The sequence below is a fragment of the Hippocampus guttulatus genome, chromosome 1 (genome assembly GCF_054856545.1).
Source record: "Hippocampus guttulatus isolate MCC_2025c chromosome 1, RoL_Hgut_1.0, whole genome shotgun sequence".
NCBI lineage: Eukaryota > Metazoa > Chordata > Actinopteri > Syngnathiformes > Syngnathidae > Hippocampus > Hippocampus guttulatus.
The window spans coordinates 16,660,107-16,679,384 of record NC_141261.1 but is presented as its reverse complement, the minus strand read 5'-3'; the positions used below and the strand labels follow the sequence as shown (position 1 = coordinate 16,679,384).

The 19,278-nt window shown below is 44.4% G+C and overlaps 1 protein-coding gene and 1 long non-coding RNA gene across 4 annotated transcripts; one reads left to right on the top strand and one right to left on the bottom strand.

Moving 5' to 3' along the window:
- Window positions 1–21: 21 nt before the first annotated feature.
- Window positions 22–19,068, top strand: LOC147210685 (voltage-dependent L-type calcium channel subunit beta-3-like). Of its 3 annotated transcripts, XM_086114776.1 has the most exons (15): window positions 22–293; window positions 1,540–1,632; window positions 10,154–10,273; window positions 11,587–11,709; window positions 11,795–11,910; window positions 12,076–12,155; window positions 12,243–12,262; window positions 12,383–12,460; window positions 12,547–12,605; window positions 12,713–12,813; window positions 12,915–13,066; window positions 13,135–13,230; window positions 14,578–14,748; window positions 16,807–17,228; window positions 18,424–19,068. In XM_086114776.1, exons 1-14 carry the CDS (start codon window positions 234–236, stop codon window positions 17,209–17,211), a joined length of 1,674 nt encoding a protein of 557 aa, XP_085970902.1. In that variant the 5' UTR covers window positions 22–233; the 3' UTR covers window positions 17,212–17,228; window positions 18,424–19,068. The 3 variants fall into 3 exon arrangements, with proteins under 3 accessions (XP_085970902.1, XP_085970908.1, XP_085970893.1); XM_086114782.1 differs by having other exon boundaries at window positions 14,611–14,748; window positions 16,807–19,068; XM_086114767.1 differs by having other exon boundaries at window positions 16,807–19,068.
- LOC147210686 (uncharacterized) lies at window positions 11,931–16,811 on the bottom strand. The gene is made up of 2 exons (XR_015101311.1): window positions 16,587–16,811; window positions 11,931–12,486 (listed from the first exon to the last, which is right to left on the bottom strand). It is a non-coding gene; the product is annotated as an uncharacterized LOC147210686 (long non-coding RNA).
- Window positions 19,069–19,278: the final 210 nt, after the last annotated feature.

Below are 19,278 nucleotides of genomic sequence, written 5' to 3'. Positions count from 1 at the left end.
TCAGTCTCCAAGGCACGTCATCATTACAGCTCCTCTCCTGTTCTGCTGCCACTGTCACGCGTTTTGGGTTATGTCGTTTTTTTTTTGATCGATCGCCGTTGTGTTGCGGCTTCTACGCGCTCTTTGATTGATGTGTTTGCCGTCGCCTCCTGCCTCTGCCCACCTCCAGTAACCCATGTCCGCGTGCATCCCGCCTCCTCCCCCGCTCACGCTCCGCGGTGCCCGCCGTCACCATGTCCACTCCGCCCGTAGACCCGCCTGTGGAAAGCGGCCCCCAGTCGCACTATTTCCAGGTAGGTTCGGAGGACTGAAGGGGTCGCGTTTTGGCTTATAGGCTACTCTCTTTCTTCTTTTTTTCTGCAGTTAAGGCTCGATCGACAAAAAAAACAACAACAACAACAACAACAAAAAAGAACCCCCAAAAAGGATTTAAATAGCGCTATCATAGTGATAGCCATCTTTCCACACAAAATGACAGTATTGATGCAGGTGCTGCTTGTATTTTTGCGGCAATCAGAAACGCAAACACGACTGTGATCATCTCCTTCACCTGTAGCCTCAATGTGCAGGGCCTTTAGCATTAAGATTACTGATTTATTCATTTAAGACAACTGCGAAGTGCATCCTCCTGCAGTGTTAATTTGTGATTTGAGGAAAGCTGCAGTTCGAGAAAACAGCAGCTCTTTTCCACTCAGCCGCTCTTTTAGAGGGGCTACTACAACATGTTTCAAGATGAGATCTAGCTTTCGTGTTAGGAACAGATACTGATCGTGAAAAAGACACTGACGGTTTAATGCTAACGTTAACATAAATTCGCCTGCTATCTGAGAGATTTTGATTGTTTAAAATTGTCTACGTAGGTGATCAAAATGTGTGAATCGTTCTCAAAATATCAAAACCAATGCAATGTTAGTTCTTTTTCTTTTTTAACAGAATATGCAGTTTATGTGATAAGTGTTAACCTGGCACTAAAGCAGCAGCATGTAACTTTGATCAATTCAATGATTTAAGTTGTTATGCATAGGAGTGGAAATCCATCCATTTGAGCATTTGCCCTCATATGTGACACGAGTGAGCAAAATCCAAACCCACCTGAAATTGGGCAAGAGGTGGGCTACAACTTGGACTGGTCACCAGACCAGTCCCAGGGCATACAAACGTTCACACTCACATTCACACTTATACACAATACAGTGCTGTATAGAGTTTGCACTTAACCTATATTGTGTTTTTTTAGTGTGGATGCCAGAGAAAACCCATAGAAGAATGGAAAGAAAATGCAAACTCCACACAAGGAGTCTGACGCCAAGTTTCAAACCTTGAATCCCAGACACGTGTGGCAGATGTGCTAGCTAGTCCACTGGGCTTCTACCCCTTTTTTATTGCACAAACCCCAATTCCAATGAAGTTAGGATATTGTGTAAAATGTCAATAAAAACGCAACACAATGATATGTACAATTGAATACGCTACAAAGACACAATAAGTATTGGAATATTGATCTGTTCTGTGTGTTGCTGTTCCTTTGTTTGTCCACAGCTGCCCAGGAAGTTGCCTAAACGCAAGAGCCGCTTCAAACGCTCGGATGGCAGCACGTCCTCGGACACAACATCTAGTTTTATCAAACGGCAGGTAAAAAAAAACATTTTCGTCACTTCTTTCTCCTCTTCTTTTTGACCTTTATTTAACCAGATTAAAAAAAAAAAAAACCTCTGGCCATGACAACTTATTTTGCAAGAGAGACTTGGATGAGAGGCAGCAGCACATGAAGGTCCATAACAATAAAATAACATTCTTACTCATTTCTGTTTGTATTATGGCCTACTTTGTTGTCCAGCATGAGGAGAGATTGAGATTAACAATGCAGTCATTCGGTCGTACCTAGGTCATTTTGTGCCATCTAAAGATCTGATTCAGGCATGAAAGAAGTCAAAGACACTGGCCGGGCCTTTCCATGTCTAGGCTTATTAAAAAATTAAAAAAAATCAAGCATCAATTTGTGGTGTTATTTTTGTCCTAAACAATGAATTAACATTCAAACAGCAAAGTAACATTGTTCATCATTGACGGCTCCCTAGTTGTAGTTTTTACTTTGATCAGAAGAGGGCAACAAGGTACTTAAATATGCGACGGTTACATGAAAAATCCCAGCAGAGTCTCAAATTGTAATTAAAGTTTTTGGGTCAAGCTCATGTTAGAGACCTAAATTAAAATTTGGCAAAGTGCTCGTGCTGTTTGTTATGGAGCATCTCTGTTGATTTGATGGTGTCCTGGCGAGGCAGGTGGATTTCATTTGAGTGATCCCTCCAGTAGCTAGGAGTCAAGTTCAAATCTTACCAACGCATTTGATTTGCAGTTCATACACAGGTTTATCATCTGTCGAAGTCAGTGTTCAACATGAGAGTGTAGAATTTCTTTGCCCTGCATATATTGCGTTTGTACTTAGCAAGATGCTAAGTACTTGGATGTTGATATTTCCTTTGTTGTTCGAACATGTGTATCTATGTCTCGTGTTCTCAGGCAAGAAGCGTTTACACAAGGAAGTGGGGCAGCTGAAAGAAAAAGGGTTGCTGAGCAGACACCTTCTTCAGGAGGGAACATTAGTTCTCCTGATCAGGGGGGTTTGGGGGGTGGGTGGGGGGGGGCTAATGACAACCTCCAGATTCCCTGAAAATATTGCAGCGGCATTAAATATTCATGATGTTCCCTGCCGAGGCCTCGGGTGACATGATGCGTGGGTTTGATGCTCACTCGAGCCCGTCTCAGTCATCACCTCGTCTCCCTCCGCATTGGTGCTGGCACCCATAGGTGATCTGACAAAATATGTTGAATGCAGTGGGAGGCCACTTCCCCCAACAGGGGAGAGAGTTTCTCGTCTGAGGTGGGGTGGGGTGTCCATGGAGGAGCTGTGGCGTATGACTCATTTCTGCAGCAGCATGCTGCCATAAGTAGGACTGAGTGTTGCTAGGCCTTGGGTGGCTTTTTTCTCACTGGGAAGTTTTTGGAGCAAGAGTTGCAAATAGGTTACCGGTTATTGGCATTAGGTGGGGTGGCTGCTGCCTGCCTCCAATCGTGGGTGAGGGACAGGCTCAGTCTGTATGCAGTATGCACTGATGTGTACAGAGAGGGAGGAAATAGTTACCAGCAGCTCCACCACATTAACTGACTTAACATAAAAACCCAGTGAATAACACGTACCCCAAAAAACAATTATGCTTAAAAATCAAATTTTCTCTGTATAATAAAGTGTCCCGATTTGCTGGTATCCTATTTTATCAAATTGATTATTGCATTTTCTCCATTTATATATATATAAAATTCCTCGTCTCACCCCGCCTCGGGTGGTGTCCGTCCCTCATTCAGCTCGGGTCCTCTACCAGAGGCCAGGAAGCTTGAGGGTTCTGCGCAGTGTCCTTGCTGTTCCCAGCACTGCACATTTCTGGACTGAGATGTCCGATGTTGTTCCCGGGATCTGTTGCAACCACTCATCTAGTTTGGGGGTCACTGCCCCGAGTGCTCCGACCACCACAGGCACGACTGTCACCTTTACCTTCCAGGCTCTCTCCAGCTGCTCTCTGAGCCCTTGGTATTTCTCGAGTTTCTCGTGTTCCTTCTTTCTGATGTGTCTTTCTGATCACTTGGGACCGCTACATCCACTACAACGGCTTTCCTCTGCCCTTTATCTATGATCACGCTATCTGGTTGGTTCGCCATTACCATCTTGTCAGTCTGGATCTGGAAGTCCCACAGGATCTTCGCTCTGTCATTCTCCACCACCTTCGGAGGTGTTTCCCATTTTGACCTTGGGGTTTCCAGTCCATACTCCGCACAGATGTTTCGGTAGACTATGCCATCTTACACCCTGCAGTTATGTGTTGGATCGTCTCAGGTGCCTCTTTGCACAACCTACACCTTGGGTCTTGTCTGGTGTGGTATATCTGGGCCTCAATGGTTCTGGTGCTCAGGGCCTGCTCCTGAGCAGCCAGGATGAGTGCCTCTGTGCTATCCTTCAGGCCAGCCCTCTCTAGCCACTGATAGGACTTCTTGAGATCGGCCACTTCAGTTATGGTCCGGTGGTACATCCCGTGTAGGGGCTTGTCCTCCCATGATGGTCCCTCTCATCTTCTGTTCCCCATTGTCTGAGACATTCTCTGAGTACGTCATCCGTTGGAGCCTTCTCCTTGATGTATTCATGGAGCTTGGATGTTTCATCCTGGACAGTGGCTCTCACACTCACTAGTCCACGGCCTCCTTCCTTTTGGCTTGCGTACAGTCTCAGGGTGCTGGATTTGGGATGGAACCCTCCATGCATGGTTAGGAGCTTTCTGGTCTTAACGTCCGTGGTCTGAATCTCTTCCTTTGGCCACCTTATTATTCCTGCAGGGTATCTGATCACTGGCAGGGCATAGCTGTTTATTGCCCGGGTCTTATTCTTGCCATTGAGCTGGCTTCTTAGGACTTGCCTCACTCGCTGGAGGTATTTGGCCGTAGCCGCTTTCCTTGTTGCCAGTTCGAGGGTGCCGTTGGCTTGTGGTATACCGAGGTACTTGTAGCTGTCCTCAATGTCTGCTATTGTTCCTTCAGGGAGTGAGACCCCTTCAGTGCGGACTACCTTTCCTCTCTTAGTGACCATCCGACTACATTTCTCAAGCCCAAATGACATCCCGATGTCGCTGCTGTAGATCCTGGTTGTGTGGATCAGGGAGTCTATGTCCCTTTCGCTCTTAGCATACAGCTTTATGTCATCCATGTAGAGGAGGTGACTGATTGTAGCTCCATTTCTGAGGCGGTATCCATAGCCTGTTTTGGTGATTACTTGGCTTAGGGGGTTCTGTCCTATGCAGAACAGCAGTGGGGAGAGTGCATCACCTTGGTATATGCCACATTTGATGGACACTTGGGTAAGTGGCTTGCCATTGGCTTCAAGTGTGGTTTTCCACATCCTCATCGAGTTCGCAACGAAGGCTCTTAGGGTCCTGTTCACCTTATACAACTCCAAGCATTCAGTGATCCATGTATGTGGCATCGAGTCATAGGCTTTTTTGTAATCAATCCAGGCTGTGCACAGGTTGGTACGTCGGGACCTGCAGTCTTGTGCGACTGTTCTGTCAACCAGGAGCTGATGTTTGGCTCCTCTGGTATCTCTACCAATGCCCTTCTGTGCTTCGCTCATGTATTGATCCATGTGTCCACTTATCTTAGCCGCAATGATGCCTGACATGAGCTTCCATGTTGTGGAGAGACAGGTTATTGGCCGATAGTTGGATGGGACTGCACCCTTTGAGGGATCCTTCATGATCAGGATCGTTCGCCCTTCGGTTAGCCATCCTGGGTGAGTCCCATCCCTCAGCAGCTGGTTCATTTGTGCTGCTAGGCGCTCATGGAGTGCTGTGAGTTTCTTTAGCCAGTAGGTGTGGACCATGTCCGGCCCTGGTGCTGTCCAGTTCTTCATATCTGAGACTCTTTCCTGTATGTCTGCCACTGTTATGGTAACTGGGTTCTGTTCAGGGAGGTTGCTGTGCTCCTCTCTCAAGGTCACCAGCCATTGTGCACTGCTGTTATGTGCAACCTCCTTCTCCCATATGCCTTTCCAGTACCTTTCAGTTTCCAGTCTTGGTGGGTAAGCTCTGTTGTTAGGACCCTGCCACTGAGCGTACACTTTCGCAGGTTGTGTTGCGAACAGCCTGTTTATTCGTCTGGCCTCATTCTCTTTCGTGTACCGCTTTCGGCGGCTGGACAAGGCTTGGAGCCTTTGTTTGGCAGTTTCGAGTGCTTCAGGTATGGTCATCTGGATGTACCTCTTGGGTATCGGCCTTTTCATCACACCTCTCTGGGCCTCCGTCAATTGACTCACATCTTTCCGAGCCGCCTTGATCTTAGCCTCCAACCGTCTTTTCCATGGTGGGTAACGTATCTCATGGCTTCCATGGTTGCTCTTATAGCCAATCATCTCAAGGATCACTGATGCTGAAGCGTATATCAGCTCATTGGTTTCCGTGATCGTTACGGTAGGGATCGCCCTCAGTGCTGCATTCACACTTTCCATGAGACCTTCAGGTGGTACTTCACATAGCCGTTGTAATCGGTTTCTAGGTTGCCCAGCTTTCATTCTCGCCATGATCTTAGCTTTCAGGTCAGTTGCTGCCTCGCTCAGCATTTCATTCATTGGGGCTGGCCTCCCAATCTCATCATCTGCATTCGCTCCCAATCTCTGGTATGACCTTCTCCTCTGATCTGGCAGCCTGGGGCCCTTCACCATGGAACCTGGGTTGTACCTCATCAATCTCAAGTTGTGACAGTAGTTGCCGTTTGTGGATGTTGGAACACTGAGCTACTAGTTGTTTCGTGGTCAACCGTGACTGTGGGTTTCGAAGTAACCATTTAGCCCACATTCTCTGCATGTAACCCCTCTGACTAGGGTTGCTTGAGTAGTAGCATTCCAACAGAGCCATGTTATCGCATCTCGCCCATCTCCGCTTTGTTCCAGTAGCCCATTTTTCATCAAGGTGCTCTGGTTCCCCAACACCTGACGCAGACCTTGTTTGGCCGGGCGACGTCTGTCATTCATTTTACTGTCTCTCATCATTGTATGAGGTAGGCATTAGTGTGAAGGATCCCAGGATGCCCAAGGACCCACACTGGATGGTGTTATGTGCTCATTTTTTGCCCCAAGCGGGATTCGAACCACCGTCTCCCGTATGCCAAACCGATGCCTTACCAACTGAGCTATCCAACCACTATATATGTGTGTGTGTGTGTGTGTGTGTGTGTGTGTGTGTGTGTGTGTGTGTGTGTGTGTGTGTGTGTGTGTGTGTGTGTATATATACATATATATATATATAAAATCAAGTTCTTCTTCATCTTATTCATTATTATGATGATTATTATTATTCACAGGATTTTGCATTTGTAAAGAGGACTCACAACATAGTGAGCATTGTCTTCTACCCTCCATTATTTTCAAGCTTTCAATTACGCTTTGGTTAACTTCATTCCTCTCTCTACCTGCTTTTCTTTTTCAATTCCATTCCCTTGTTTCCCCTCCAGACTAACCTCCTCCTCCTCCCCCTTCTCAGATTGATCAATTGACATATCTTGACTTTGATATTGATATAACTGCACTGTGATTTATGGCTTTGTGTGCCAGAAAACTATGCAGATGTCATTTTTTGACATTGAATTACGACTGTGCAGTTAATAGAATTCTTTTTTATTTTCCCTAGATTTTTGGTGACTGGATTCTCAAATCTCTGACATTTGCATTTTTTGCTGTTGGGAGATGAGGGGGGCCTGTTTCAGCCTCCTGTATAATATATTCCGTTTTGGTATTTATTTATTTATTTATTGATTGATTGATTGATTGATTGATTGCAGCAAATGATACAATCTGGTTTTCATGTGTACATGCAGTCTTGGCACATTATTTGACCAGAACAACAATCCTGCCTTTGTATAGATTCCGGTAAATATTGCTCCTTGAGTCAGACATACATTAACAGTGAAGGCAAAACTCATCTGAAGGACTTGGGCTTTGGACCTGGATTGTTACGGTCCAACTTCCGATTCTCCCAAAAGAAAACACAACTAGTTTTTCACAGACACGCATGTCTTCACCCTGACTACTTGTTCAGGTGCCCGCGAGCAGGGAGGCACAATTTAAACGCTGATGGCAGCCACAACTTGTCATCATCAGTGCGACTCGGAGGTCGCATGGGACCACGCATTCCCTAAGATGTATGACAGAAAGGTCATTTAAAATATGGATAAAATATGTGCATACGTGCAAAGTATGTGCTCCTAATTTCTTACATTTTTAATCATATATTTTTGAACGCATGTACAACAGATCTGTTATCCAAACACAACAACAAAAGGTTTGAAGCCAACAACAAAATAACCACATACTGTATTTTTTCCCCCCAGTGCAAACGTGCATAAAAATTACAATTCAAGGACAGCACAAAACTGCTGGACAGGAAATCCACATTAAATGCAAGGATTTTATTTAATTAATTTTTGCAGAAAAATCAACATACTCAAAATTTGAATATTATTGCTATTGCTATTTTTGTTTAGCTGCTTTGGGTTTTGGGATCCACATGTCACATTTTAGTGTCTTATTTCCACCACAGTGTTTGTATGTTGCTCTGTCAAGCAGCTGCTGCACTGCCAAGTTCTACTTTGTCTCTTCTGGAAGCATTGTCCTATTGAATAATTGAGAATTGAAATGTATTAATTGAATCCGAAAATGTTATATTGCTGTTGTAATGCATCTAAGAATGAATTATTTCTCCCAGCCCAAAAAAGAGACCACGTGGCAGGATGCTCCAAATTCTGTGCAAACTTGTCACCATATCTGCGTATCTATCGATTTTGTGTGTGTGGTGGCACTTTTGGGCATTGTTGAAACTTTGTCTTTTGATGGTTTTATGAGATGGTCACGGGGTGTATCTTGGCATAGTCCATGTTTCAATGTAAAATTTGTTTAAAAAGTGCAAAGGTAAATGGAAACAAGAATCCTGAAAGTTTGACTCTGGGAGGACTTTTGCTTGCTTATTATTGATAATGAAAGCTTCCTTTCGGACGATTTCTGCATAAGCCAGGTCACTGGTTTTGCCATTTGTGAAGAGCAGAAAGGAAAAGCCTTCAATTTAATCCCCGTGACCTGAAGATCATTGAACAAGACCACACCCTGACCCCGTTCGCCTTTCAAGCCATCTGTCAGTCCTGCCCACTTGGCCTCGTAAATAGTCTTCAACTCTCAGTATATGTCCAATGGTTGACTCCATCCATCCCCCTCATTCTCTTTTATTTCTCAACTGCCGCTTGCTGCGGGTGCAGCAGAGCTTATGAAAGCGAGAAATCAGATCAAACGTTGACAAACACACACACACACACACACACACACACACACACACACACACACAGGGAGGAGAGGTGATCGCTAGCTCTTCTCTTCAGGGTGACACAGGAAATACTTGGTGCTATGAGATTAATTATTTTCAGATGGGCATTTCTTTTATTTTTGGATTCACTTAATCTCTTGTTGAGTCTGTATAAGGGTGGTCGACTGGTTAGCCTGTCTGCCTCACGGTGCAGAGATGCAGGGTTCGATTCCATCTCCGGCCTTCCTGTGTGGAGTTTGCATGTTCTTCCCATGCCTGCATGGGTTTTCTCCGGGTAGTCCGATTTCCTGCGTGAAAACATGCGTGGCAGGTTAATGGAACACTCCAAATTGTCCCTAGGTGTGAGTGAGAGCGAGGATGGTTGTTTGTCTCTGTGTGCCCTGCGATTGGCTGGCAGCCGGTTCAGGGTGTCCCCCGCCTAGTGCCCGAAGACGGCTAGGGTAGGCTCCAATACCCCCCGCGACGTTTGTAAGGATAAGCGGGTCAGAAAATGGATGGATGGATGGATGGAGTCTGTCAAGTTTAAAGACCAGGAGTCAGAGATGGCTCTCGGGTGTTTTTGTCTTGTTGTGAAAACTATATTCATGTGAAGTTATGAAATGAATTTATTCCATAGATACAGTAAGATAAATATATATGTGAAAGGTTTCTATATTTAAGTCATAGTGACTGTCTTTTATTTATTGATCTATTTTACTTTTTTGTCATTTTCCGCACTCCTCTTATGCAAGTAGGTATCAAATAGAGAGAGATTACACAAATGCACACTGAACCACTTCACAGCACTAAATAGTCACGTTTGCCTTTGTTTGATCCGTTTTGTTTATAGCACAATGCCAAAGCCAAACTGGGATGCGTCCTTAAACCACAAGGAGTGAAAAATGATCGTGAGTATATATTTTGCAAATGAGGAGGTGCCTTTGGAGACTAAACAAGGCAAAAAAGGATGTATACGTGCTGCACTGTGGGGGATGATGGGATGGAATGGGGCCAAGCAGGCAAAAAGAGGATGCGGTTTCCTCCTTTGCACTATATTTGGTCTTCCATAGGATGGGGTGGGGGTGGGGGGCTGTCGAGCAGCACATTGTGTTGTACACACACACACACACACACACCAACTAATTCCCTTATGAGCGTGTTGGGGTGAACAGACACGTGTAAAGCAGCACAAAACACAGCACGCGCTAGATGCAAATATGGAAATGACTGCATAACGATTCTTCCATTGGCTCGCGCTGTCTCACCAGGGGTCGGCTGAGTCCTATACCAGTAGACCGTCGGATTCCGACCTGTCAGCAGAGGAAGACCGCGAGGCGTATCGGCGTGAAGCCGAACGCCATGCACAACTTCAGCTCGACAGAGCTATGGTAGGAGAGCCAATGATTTCATGCCAGGAAATACATTGTTCTAGGCATCATTATTTATTCATCGGTGGTTATTTTTTGCTCATCATGTGGCATGTGAACATTAACGATGCATGGAATCCCGCATTGGGGGGGGGGGCGGGGGGGAGCTTAATTCAGAACATTAGAACAAGAATCCAGACCCCGAAAAAAAAGGATCTTATTGCACAAAGCGGTACTCATCAAATATCAATTTTATTTCTAATGAAAGTAGGGCTGCAACTAACACTTAGACTGGTCAACAGCAAATTGTAATCACAGATGGCTTTACGTCTCCCTCAATGAATTATTGACACTAATATCAAAAAATGTCTTTCAATTTTTTTTCTTGAGATATTTTCATTTTAGGCCGCCCGGTAGTCCAGTGGTTAGCACGTCGGCTTCACAGTGCGGAGGTACCGGGTTCGATTCCAGCTCCGGCCTCCCTGTGTGGAGTTTGCATGTTCTCCCCGGGCCTGCGTGGGTTTTCTCCGGGTGCTCCGGTTTCCTCCCACATTCCAAAAACATGCATGGCAGGCTGATTGGACGCTCTAAATTGTCCCTAGGTGTGAGTGTGGGCGTGGATGGTTGTTCGTCTCTGTGTGCCCTGCGATTGGCTGGCAACCGATTCAGGGTGTCCCCCGCCTACTGCCCGGAGACGGCTGGGATAGGCTCCAGCACCCCCGCGACCCTAGTGAGGATCAAGCGGTTCGGAAAATGGATGGATGGATATTTTCATTTTCTGTTTTAAGTTTGAACTCGAAAAGCTTGCGCAATACAAATTTGACCATGTGTTGTACTTTATAGCAATAAAAAAGAAAAAGTTCCACCTGTTGCAGAAACTAACCCTTAAACCAGAAATATTACTAAATGTATTACTATATCGTATGTTATTATCAAAACTGATGTGCTAGCGAAAAAATGAGATTTGGAATCAGTGCAAAAAAAAAAAATAATGCAGAAAGGTTTACTTGCATCTCTTATTTAAAAAAAAAGACCAAAAATTTGATCCAAAGATAAGCAAATAATGTTGATCATTGTCTTCCAAAAAGCAACTATTTTATTTAGATTCAGCAAAAAGTCCACTTTCATCGAGCACTGCGTAGATCAGACAATATTGACTTTTGAGAAGCAGACATGTTGAGCATGTGGACAAGTTTTAATTCAAAAAGGTATCTAAATGATAATCCAAAATAATTACCGGTAGCTTTGAATTTGATTGGTTGTCGGTTAACCGATTAATTATTGTCCCTCAAGTCATGTTGAATGTGCCAATAACATTTTTTTTTTTTAACCAGTCCAAACCTGTGGCATTCGCAGTAAAGACAAATGTGAGTTACTGTGGACCTCTGGATGAGGATTGTCCCGTACAGGGCGCTGCAGTCAACTTTGATGCCAAAGACTTCCTGCACATCAAAGAAGTGAGCGATCGCGACTCCTTCCAACAACCTCTGCGTTTAAGCAGCATCCATTGGCGTGATGCTGAAACAGTTGTCCATTTAACAGAAGTACAGTAATGACTGGTGGATCGGCCGTCTCGTCAAAGAGGGAGCTGACATCGCCTTCATCCCCAGCCCCCTGCGACTGGAGGCGATGAGACTCAAGCAAGAGCAGAAACAGAGGTACCTTGCCGTTTGCGGTCTTATTTCGGAATCTGGTTTATTGCCAGCATGATAAACAAAGATACCGAGTTTAAATAAAGCGTGCAGGTGAATTAGGGCTTTCAATGGACAAACATTTTTTAAGGTTCTATGGACTTTATGTAATATTGTGGTTTGGCATTGCAGGAAAACAGGTGGCAACTCCTCCAGTTTAGGAGACATGGTGACTGGAAACTGGAGGACCACACCACCATCTGCAGGCGAATGTAAGTATTACAAATGCACCTTGTTGATTCGACTGCTGCCAGTGTTTTGATCTGAATCAACTTAAATCGCTTTTTTACTTTCAAAAGCTAAACTGAGGCAAAAACAGGTAGGTTAACCTATTCGTTTTGTTTTTGACGTTTTCTCTGCTTGCCGTTTCCCCAATTCCCTCTGCCCATCCTTTCTCGTGCCATCTCTTTCACCCTTTGCCTTCCCTTGTGTGTGGCAGGAACACGTCCCTCCGTACGATGTGGTGCCATCCATGAGGCCGATGGTCCTCGTGGGTCCATCTCTCAAGGGTTACGAGGTCAGCGTGCTGTATTTGACCTCTGGCTAACAGAGGAAACACAAGACAGTTGCATCAAATCTTAGTTCGTTCTCCCTTGCCCCCAGGTTACAGATATGATGCAGAAAGCCCTCTTTGACTTCCTAAAACACAGATTTGAAGGAAGGTCAGTAGACATCAGCGAGCTCACCATTTACTACATTTTTGGTTTAATCAATGCTGCCCAAATATCGCATTGACTGTATCTTTTTGACACTTTCACTGAAACTGCAGAATCTCAATCACCCGTGTCACTGCCGACTTGTCCCTAGCTAAAAGATCCGTCCTCAATAAAAGACCCATAATGGAAAGGTCCAACACTCGCTCCAGTTTGGGTAAAAAATAAATAAAATAAAATCACGTTAAAAAGCTTGCTACTTTTTTGATGGACAGAAGTGCAAGGGTTGAACATGGAAAATGTTTGCCGTTCATGCAGCCGAGGTTCAGAGTGAAATCGAGAGGATATTTGAACTCGCCAAAACGCTGCAGCTTGTGGTTTTGGATGCGGACACCATCAACCATCCCGCACAGCTCGCCAAAACCTCCCTCGCTCCCATCGTTGTCTACGTGAAAGTCTCCTCGCCAAAGGTACCGTACACAATCACATTCTTTTCGAACACCGGGTGGACCAACTCTGCGCTTTCTACTCCTCTCAGGTGCTCCAGAGGCTGATCAAGTCCAGGGGCAAATCTCAGAGCAAGCACCTGAATGTTCAGATGATGGCTGCAGACAAACTTTCTCAGTGCCCCCCTGTGAGTGAACTATAATTTCCTGTCAGAATATTTGAATGAGCTTCGATTTCCAAGACGGCAAAATATTTACTATTCATACAATTAGGCTTTGGGGATAACAGAATACATGCACTGGCATTACATATACAGGAAAAAATGTAACTCTATTCCCTTACAGCAGTGTTTTTCAAACCCTGTGCAATGGCACACTGGTGTGCCATGGCAAAGTAATCTTGTAGTAAAGTAATCTTGTAGTACCCTTCCATACCGCTAGGGAGCAGTAACAGCTAGCCTTGTGTTTAGACAAGAAGAGACAAGCGAATTTGTGACGCCTGAATGCAGGACGACGGTGAAACAATAAATATGAAAGATTATAAAATATTTTTTCTTTGTGTTTATTTGATTCTAATTTAAGCTGTTATAAGGTCATTCTTCAATGTTTAAAAAAACGGTTATCGTAACAAAATAACACGATATTGTTAAAATAAGCTTTTTTTTCCCACTTTTTCAGCTAGTGGTGTGCCGCGAGATTTTTTCAATGAAAGAAGTGTGCCTTGGCTCAAAAAAGTTTGAAAAACACTGCCTTACAGAATAAAAATCGCATATTTAAAGTGTATTAATTCTTTGAGCACCCTTGATGTCAAATGTCATTAACAGCAATCCAAACGAGGAGCGACAACAATTGGTGTAAAATATTCTTTTTTTATTTGAATGGACGGACAGTCTCGGCCAACTCTGTTTTGATCATTAAAATGGGGAGAAAAAAATCACTAATCCTGGCCAGTAGATGGTAGCATTGGGTCTCTTTTGGATGAGATCATCCATCCATCCATTTTCCGAACCGCTTGATCCTCACTAGGGTCGCGGGGGGTGCTGGAGCCTATCCCAGCCATCTCCGGGCAGTAGGCGGGGGACACCCTGAATCAGTTGCCAGCCAATCGCAGGGCACACAGAGACGAACAACCATCCACGCCCACACTCACACCTAGGGAAATTCACAGTGGCTCAAAAACAATGCTTGATACTTGTGAAGATGCCGCACTTCTGGAAATTCGACCATTACAAGCAGCTTGTGATTCGTCAACGTGTTTGTCATGTTAAATCTACGACAAAGAGCGTCACAAAAGAGAGAAAAGATGACGCCAATTATTACAATTTTAAAGGAGAGGTGATGACAATGCACATACATATACATATACACACACGCACACACATACTTTTAAAAAATAATGTTTAAATGAAGCGAATGCATATTAATCCACAGTTGGGGACGCGATCGGTGTGCTTTGCTTTTGAGCACCACCAAAGTGGCTGTCGCTTCTGTTTAAATCATTTGCTACCTTTTCCAAGTTGCACTTTTGCCCGTAGGATTTGTTTGATGTCATTTTGGATGAAAACCAGCTGGAGGATGCCTGTGAGCATTTGGCCGAATATCTGGAGATATACTGGCGGGCCACACACCTCCCAGGCACCACTCCTCTCAATCCTCTTTTAGAGCAGAGTCTGCTGACCCCACCGTCCGCCATCTCCAGCCTCCAGGTGAGCTTGCTCCTCACTGGTCTTGACCGTCCCGCATCGAGACTTGTGTGTGTGTGTGTGTGTGTGTGTGTGTGTGTGTGTGTGTGTGTGTGTGTGTGTGTGTGTGTGTGTGTGTGTGTGTGTGTGTGTGTGTGTGTGTGTGTGTGTTATTGTCGCTGTTTTCAACGTCTCCCAATTCTCACTCTTGTGTCTTTGATATAATTGTCTTCGCTTGTGTGTCCTCTCACTCACCCATGCTTAACATTTTCTGAAATACAGGAATTAATTGAATGATGGCTTTACCAGCTGGGGTGAGTAGTGGGGTATATACAACACGCACACACACACACACACACACCTCTTCACACCCATGCCAACCATGGGGATGACAGTGGTATATTCATACGCCGCATCCTTCCTTCTCTCCCTGAGTTGACGGTCTGAAGTGAATCAACACTTTGAATTCACCGCAATGAATGACACACGGATTCCTAAAATGACTAAACTTGCGTGTCATTTGGCAGACTTTCCTCATTACTCCTTCTTGTGTGTTGATCCGTTTCCACGCATGCCACGTAAATGTGCCAGCCCTCGCAGTGGCACATGACGCTATCGGGAATGTGTGTACTTTCTGTTACACGATAATCGTAATAAGACCACAATACACTATGCGTACAGTGCACTAACACTTGTTCCATGAAGCCTCCCCTTTCTCTCCATCTTGACCATTTGACTGGCATTTTATTACTTTGATGTAACAATGTGTGCACACAGACAAAACTTTGCAAACGCCTTGTTGAAAAGGATTTGCCGTACTCAAGCAAAACTTAACATTCAACAAGGAATGAACGACAACCGTCAAACAGGAAACTACTGGACTGATATTCAGGGAAAATGATTGGAACGCTTAAAAAAAAAGAATAAATGATCAGTCTGGTCTTTTTTTCAATACGTACTACAGAAATGGCAATGCTGGTGTAAAAATATTTTGACTGGCAAACACCTTCAAACATACTTGCGAGTACCGGTACATTCAAAAGTATTTAAATAGGTTCAAACGTACTCACAAGTGCGTTCGAACGTACTCAAACACGTTTTGAATGTACTCGAAAATACGTTCGGATGTACTTTAGGCTAAATGCTACAATGGTAGCATTTCCCCATAATGCTACAGGGTGTTGACTTGTGCACGCATGATGGGAAATTATGCACTGCACTTGTATAATTTTTGAACGCACTGGTATAATCTAGGCATAATTTCCCGTGGCATTATGGGAAAATACTACGTTTGTAGCACTGAGCCTACAAGTATGTTCGAACTTATTCGCGAGTACGTTCAAAGCGCCCTGCGACAGAGTCTTGTTTAGGAATTTTGAACATATCGGACCTTAACTTTAACATTCAACAATTTGTGAATTGTTGTCATCATCCACAGCTATTTCCACTTGAAATCTGATGGACTCACCTAGGCCACATTATCCTTTTTTGAAATCAAATAACTTTTTACTCTCAACAGTATTGAACATTGGCATTAAAAAAAAAGAACAATGAATAAAATATATTATATAAATTAAAAATATAAGAGACTCGGGCTCTATTCACAAAAATCTATTGAAAGTCACTTCTACTTACCTGCCCCACCCCTCGAAAGGCTGGCGGCACTGGTGCAACCGCTTCCTTTTTTGGTGTACTATTGAGAAATTAGAGTGCCCGTGGACCCAAATTGGTCTTGGTCTAGAGACCAAGTTTTATATTTACCATATTGTCAATCACAAATTAATAGTTTAGTTTGGTTCAATGACTACAATCATTTACTTAATGAGAGACCCATGGTGACTAACCATAAATAAAAGCTTCACCTCGAGCTGTTCTTATTCTTCTCCGTATGCCTTCGCTTCAGGCATCAGAGGTGGCATTTAGTAAGTTCTTCTTCACATGGTGTTTGCATTCTTTTGTCACCCTTCTTCGTTTGCATCCACCAAAACTCTGACGTGACAGAACAGCTGCCACCAACCGGAAGTGTGAAGCCACTTGTTGTCAAGTTGTGCCACATCAGTCACGCTCCGTTTGTTCTTCCAGAACAAGAACCAGCCGCAGCCGAGCGAGGGCGTTGACATGGAGGCTGAGGAAGAGGAAGAGGAAGAGGAGGAAGGCGAGGCGGAAGAAGAGGCAGGCGAGGAGGCCGTCTCCCCCTTGGAGCAGGACAGTCTCATGCCATCGGACGAGGCCAGTGACTCGCTGTCTCACGGCCAGAGGGGGAGCCCGTGTCATCAGGCGGGAGAAGAAGAGGAGGATGAGTACGCCTCTCCCTGCCACGGCCGCACATACAGGGGCATGTACCCTGCTCCCCGGGGGCACGCCGGGGGGCGCAACGCCAACAGCCACGAGTCACAGGACAGGCTGCTTCAAAGTGAAGCCCAGCAGGGTCACAACCAGAGGAACAACCGCCAGCGCAGCCGCCCTTGGCCGCGAGACACCTACTGATAAATCCACAACTCCAGGTCTATTTTTAGAGCATCACTTTTTCTCCGCCGAGGAGACATTTTGACATCTCCGGGAAGATTGTCAACAGGGCTCTTCCGCAATGGAATGTCTTCAGGCAAACTTGCGCTGCTTTGCCCGTGTTTCTCTATCGTATGATGTCTCCATATACAGTATACTGGCCTTAAAGAAAACATGTTCAGGCACCTTCACTGTTGCATGTGTGACTAGAGTATCATCACCTTTGAGAGTATTTGCACATTGATGCCAGAACAGGAGCTGAATGATCTTTACGGCGAAACTAATGTAGACATGTTTACTGTTGAAACCATACATGGGAGGTACTAACGCATTTTCGGATCATGTAAATATGAACGGACGCCTAATTTATTTACATTGCTTCTTGATTTGACCACGTGTTTCAGATACACGCTGCCATCCACCTTTTGTTGTTTTGCACATTTGGGAGATGGCGAACGGCGCATTGCAAATGTGAAGTTGCAATACGTGTCCATGTCATGTCACTAATTGACTAATGCATCTCCTCTCTCTCACTCCGATACTGCACAATCACTCGCGAACACCTGGAAAATGTTGACGGGCACAGAAAATGTAAACATCTGTTATTTTAAAAAAAAAAAAAAAACGAAAGGGAATGTTGGTGCCCTAATTGATTGTTTACGTTGACCCGTCCCTACACATGAAACGCTGTTCAGTGGCAGCTTTCAAGAATGTATGTTTGCATGCCTCAGTGCTTCTCTGAAGCACCCCATCATCTGATTGTAGCACATTCTTTGATCGTAGCATCCCCGGATCCCGCGCTATTCTCTCTGCATCCGTTTTGTGTACTGCAATTTGACCACGGCCAACCCTCAGGTGTCCCTCAGCTTCATGTGACAAGCGTGCGGCGAAGGACTTGAAGCTGTAGCACTTGCCCGTGACATGACAGAACATCATTCTGTTCTCTTCCGCCATCAGCTTGCGATGGCATCTCATAGGGTTCATACCAGCTGACTTAGGGAATTACTTGGTTACTGCTTCTATGTCGCACATGTATCTAGTGTTGTACGTTTTATTTTGAAGAGGGAAAAAAACAGCATGATTGAGAAAAAAAAGACCAAAAAAAACTATGCAAGCGCTGCATGAATTCTGATTCTTTTTGCCGTTAAGTATTTTAGTAATGCATCGTTTCTGGTTGTGCCCGTTGTCTTGCAGTGATGGTCGTCTTTGGGGCGGTTTCCTTCTCCACTTAGATCCAAACAGCACTCTCACTCACTCCCACAAGTTCAAGTTGAGCTGGGCACTCACTCGCTTGTCGCACTTTGAAAGTCCTTCAATGAAAACCGTCTCCAGATCGGATTGATGAATGATGTCCTGCATGTCTTAGTTCTACAATTAGCTATTTTCATTCTATTTTGCCAGAGAGGACCAATGAATGAACAACTGATGAAGCGGTTGAGGTTTATTTCCAATTTATGAAGCACAATATTTGTGAGGTTATTATTTAATTTCCTCTGTCTTATTCTGTATGCAATACTAAGCCTAACGAAAAATGAAACGCCTTACACCATCTGGACTTCCTCTTTAGTGAGAGTAGGAGAGGATAAAAAAAATGAGAAAACAAATTGCACTACTTCTTTTTGGGGATGGTTGCTTTGTAATGCAATAACTGCACTAAATCTAACCCTGTATCCAGCGCACCACCAGAGTGCGCTCGCGTGACAACACGCCTCTTCTGGCTCCTGATCAAAGTTAAGACATTTCCTGCCTGATGCTGTAAAGAATGCTTTCTATTTGAAAAATAGATTTACAATGCTAAAAAAAAAGACCAACAAAATAAACACATTTTATGTACTTCAATAGTTTGTGTCCTACATTGTGTTTCCTACTAGGCCTATTAGTTAAGGTCAAACGGTGCATTATTAAATGACCCTACAGCCGTTTCTTTCAGTCGTCATAAAAAGCAGGATTAGAGAGGATGAGATGACATCATTTCTTCAAAATTTAGGCTGTTCAGAAGCACCATTTTTTTCTTTCAAATATACACATTTAGTGTCGTTGGCCCATCAC

Coding starts and splice junctions, on each gene's coding strand:
- LOC147210685 (XM_086114776.1), top strand. CDS start 234: ATGTCCACTCCGCCCGTAGACCCGCCTGTGGAAAGCGGCCCCCAGTCG. Junction 11,911..12,075: donor AAGCAAGAGCAGAAACAGAG/GTACCTTGCCGT, acceptor TTGGCATTGCAG/GAAAACAGGTGGCAACTCCT. Junction 12,156..12,242: donor ACCACCATCTGCAGGCGAAT/GTAAGTATTACA, acceptor TACTTTCAAAAG/CTAAACTGAGGCAAAAACAG.